This window comes from Carlito syrichta, unplaced genomic scaffold (genome assembly GCF_000164805.1).
Source record: "Carlito syrichta isolate Samal-C Ts95f unplaced genomic scaffold, Tarsius_syrichta-2.0.1 Scaffold306686, whole genome shotgun sequence".
Taxonomy (NCBI): domain Eukaryota; kingdom Metazoa; phylum Chordata; class Mammalia; order Primates; family Tarsiidae; genus Carlito; species Carlito syrichta.
The window spans coordinates 189671-193110 of record NW_007250782.1 but is presented as its reverse complement, the minus strand read 5'-3'; the positions used below and the strand labels follow the sequence as shown (position 1 = coordinate 193110).

General features: G+C 59.8%; 1 protein-coding gene across 1 annotated transcript; it reads right to left on the bottom strand.

Annotated features, from left to right (window-relative positions):
* Positions 1–799: 799 nt before the first annotated feature.
* LOC103265594 (serine protease 30-like) lies at positions 800–2808 on the bottom strand. The gene is made up of 6 exons (XM_008063252.1): positions 2757–2808; positions 2651–2677; positions 2323–2488; positions 1966–2234; positions 1268–1428; positions 800–1060 (listed from the first exon to the last, which is right to left on the bottom strand). The coding sequence occupies exons 1-6, from the start codon at positions 2806–2808 to the stop codon at positions 800–802; spliced, it is 936 nt and encodes a 311-aa protein (XP_008061443.1).
* Positions 2809–3440: the final 632 nt, after the last annotated feature.

Sequence of the window (3440 nt, the reverse complement as noted above, 5' to 3'; positions counted from 1 at the left end):
GGGGGGGGGGGGGGCTGGTGGACACTCCACTGGCCAGTTGGTGGCCAAGGCAACCACAGGAGGACGCTTGAGACCGGACATCCTGTGGGATTCAGGGTGCAGGCTCTGGGGTTGGCTGAGTCATGATCACTGTACCACACAACCTCCAACGTCTAGGACATGTTTGGGATGAGGAGCCACTAACTACACAGAACAGGCATCACTCAAAACTGTCCTGAGCCAGCCAGGACACATGATGACCCTAACATGAACATACAGAAGAAACACAAGTCACACTATCCAGGGCAGGGCCTCCCAAAGTTCTGAGGTGAAGGCAATATTTCTCCAATCTACCGTGGTCAGATCCTTTTATAAAATGCAATAAAAGTGAATGACTAGAAAAGCAAAAACAGGCCGGGCTCGGTGGTTCAGCCTGTAATCCAGTGCCTTTGGGAGGCTGAGATGAGTGCATTGCTTGAGCCCGCGGGTTTGAGACCCGTCTGGGCAACTTGGTGAGACCTCATCTCTACAAGAAATCAAAAAATCAGCCGGGCATGGTAGCATGCGCCTGTAGTTTCAGCTACTTGGAAGGCTGAAGCGGAAGGATCACCGGAGCCCCGCAGGTCGAGGCTGCGGTGGCTGGGAGCGGCTACTGCACTTCATTCTGGGCGACAGAGTGAGACTCCAACTCAAAAAAAAAAAAAAAAAGAAAAGAAAAGAAAAGAAAAAAACATATAAAATACAAACCTACATTTTTTTATTATGAGACACAACACATCCTTCCAGAAGGGGAGGACCCACAGCCCATGGTTCACAGGGCCTAGAGCCAGAGCAAGGTCAGCAGCAAAAGCAGCAGCACTTGGTGGGACCTGGAGGTGTCTGGGTAGGACCCAGAGGGACCTGGGCGAGACACGTTCAAGTGAGAGTTGGCCAGGATCCTCTGAATCCAGTCTGTGTAGGTTGGCACGTGGGTGTAGACGCCGGGCCGGAATGGCCGAGCACAGCCAAAGCCCCAGCTCACGATTCCCACCTGGATCCATGTGTGGTTGATGGTGCAGACCAGCGGCCCCCCGGAGTCACCCTAGAGGATGGAGGGCATGAGACCTGAGATGAGGAAGACACCCGGGTCCACGAACCTGGGAGCATCCACTGCTGAGGCCACAGGATCTGAGCAAGGACTCTGGCCCCCCCAGAGACCCTAAGGTGTGGGATGTGGGGACAGAGCCCAGGACAGGGTGAGCCTGAAGAGCCCACAGATCTGGACCGGGTGGCCAGGAGCTGCTGTCACCTGGCAAGAGTCTTTCTTGCCCTCGACAGAGCCGGCACAGAGCATGTCGTCTTGGATAAGGCGCTGGCCAGCCAGGCTGGGCTCCCCTAGATGGTACATCAGCTCGCACTTGTTTGAGTCCAAGAGGGGCACGGCTACCTCCTGCAGGACGCTTGCCTGGGCTGGACCAGATGGAGGGCCCAGCCTGAGTCCCCTGGAGCCTCGACCCCACCAGGTGAGCCCCCTCCTCTTACCTGTGAGGGCAACAGCCCGGACCTCCCACCTCTTCTCTGCCCAACCTCCTTGCCCCTTCCAGTCCCCAAAGCCAGGAGGTGGGAGGTCAGGTAGCAGGGGTCAAGCCCAGATTCTCCACCTGGGAGTTGTGTGACCCTGGTTAATCTCTTGGCTTCTGAGCCTCGGCTTACATCCTGACAGTGGGCAGAGTCTGAACATTGGCACAAGATCTCCCAAATCTAACATGGTGATCACCTTGGCCAAGGGGAGTCCCGCAGTCTGGGCAGCATGGCCCCTGGCCTCAAGCGCTCCCAGCTCCCGGGGGAGTGGTGGGGAGGGGAGAGAAGATGGCACACAGGGAGAGGTAGACAGCTTGCAGGCAGGGCACGGGCAGGCGGGAATCCCAGGGCCTAAGGCCCTCAGTATTTCCCTGGTGCCAGCCCTCCCTCACCAAGAGTCAGGCTGGAGAGTGCCAGGCCCCTTACCTCTCCCTTGGGTAGACCCCCAGCCCGTTACCCAGCATAGGGTCCCAGTGGCGAGGGGGGCGTGGGGTGCCGGGAGGCAGACGGGGCTGAACTGGGAAGGCTGCACGGGGGACTCCAGCTGCAGGAGGGCAATGTCTCCGCCGTGAATGGTCCCGTGGTACGAGGGGTGGACCAGGAGCTTCCTGACGGCCACCAAGACCGAGTGCGGCTCCAGAAGGGACCGTGTCAGCCCTCCGACCTTAACGTGGTAGAGCTTGGGATCCAAAGACCTAAAAGGGACAGAGATACAGCCTTCTGAAGCAGACGCGCGTGGGCGGTGAGGGGTGCCCTGGTTGCCCTCTGGCCAGGCCAACTCACCTGAGGAAGCAGTGGGCGGCCGTGAGCACCCAGCGAGGGTGGACGAGGGAACCCCCACAAACGTGCCCCTGAGCAGTCACCCATAAGCTAACCTGCCACGGCCAACGTCCTTCCTGGGTGTCTTGGCCCCCCACAATCCTGTGGGCATCTCTGGAGTGGCCACACCCTGTAGAGAGATGGGGGGCGAGGGGCGTCTGCTCCCTCCCATCCTTAGAAAGCCACTCCTCCCAGTCTTAGCCATCAGATCACACCCCTCCTCTCACTCTGCCCTAACATCTCACGTCTCCTGCCCTTGACTGCTTGCTGGGATGTCAGGGCTGGTCCTTACCCGAAGGCAGCACATCCCCATGGGCCCCTGGAAAACAAGAGGGCAGAGGGGAGCACATGGCCGGGGGTGGGGGGGGCAGGGGTAGAAATGGAGGAGTACTCCTCACCTGGCAGCAGCTGCAGCAGCAAAAGCAGGACTGGGCCTGCCCAAGGCCCCATGGCTCCTCCTCCTTTGAACAGCGCTCTGGGGTCAGCGTCCTTGGATGGCTCACGAGGGAGGAGTTGGTGGGTCATTAACCAGAGGCAATCATGCTGGAGCCCCCCTCAGCTGCCTGGGACTCTTGTCCTGTATGTTCCAGGGTGATGGCTTAGAGGAAGCCTGGGGTGCCCACCTCTGGCCAGTTCCTCCAGGAGCCAGAGGTCAGAGGACTGGTCAGTCCCCCAACTAGGCTCACGTATGGACGCCTTGCCCGTCCTGCAGGCAGCCCGGAGCCCCTGCTTATCCCCCACTTTGTCAGGGAGACCCGGGGTCTCCGCTCTCGGTTGAGGGGGCCCAGCCCCCTCTCCCCACCCCACTCGAATATGTGATGCCTGTATGACCAGCCAGGGACTGACCAGCCGGAGACTGGCCAGCCTGGCCACCTCCTCACTGAGGAAACCGCAGCTCCGTGAGAGTCCCTCTCGGTCAACCCTGTTTAAGGGGCAGGATCTCGGAGAGGCCCCTTCGTTGCCATGGGAACAAACAGCCAGAGCTCAGCCTCCAGTCCAGGAAGGGTCAACTCGGAAGACACGATGACTCCCAGGTATTACTTCCTCCCGCTGCCAGCGCTGCCCGGAGCCCGGACCCCAGT

Coding starts and splice junctions, on each gene's coding strand:
- LOC103265594 (XM_008063252.1), bottom strand. CDS start 2,808: ATGGGGCCTTGGGCAGGCCCAGTCCTGCTTTTGCTGCTGCAGCTGCTG. Junction 2,678..2,756: donor GCTGCTGCAGCTGCTGCCAG/GTGAGGAGTACT, acceptor CTTGTTTTCCAG/GGGCCCATGGGGATGTGCTG. Junction 2,489..2,650: donor TGGGGATGTGCTGCCTTCGG/GTAAGGACCAGC, acceptor ATCTCTCTACAG/GGTGTGGCCACTCCAGAGAT.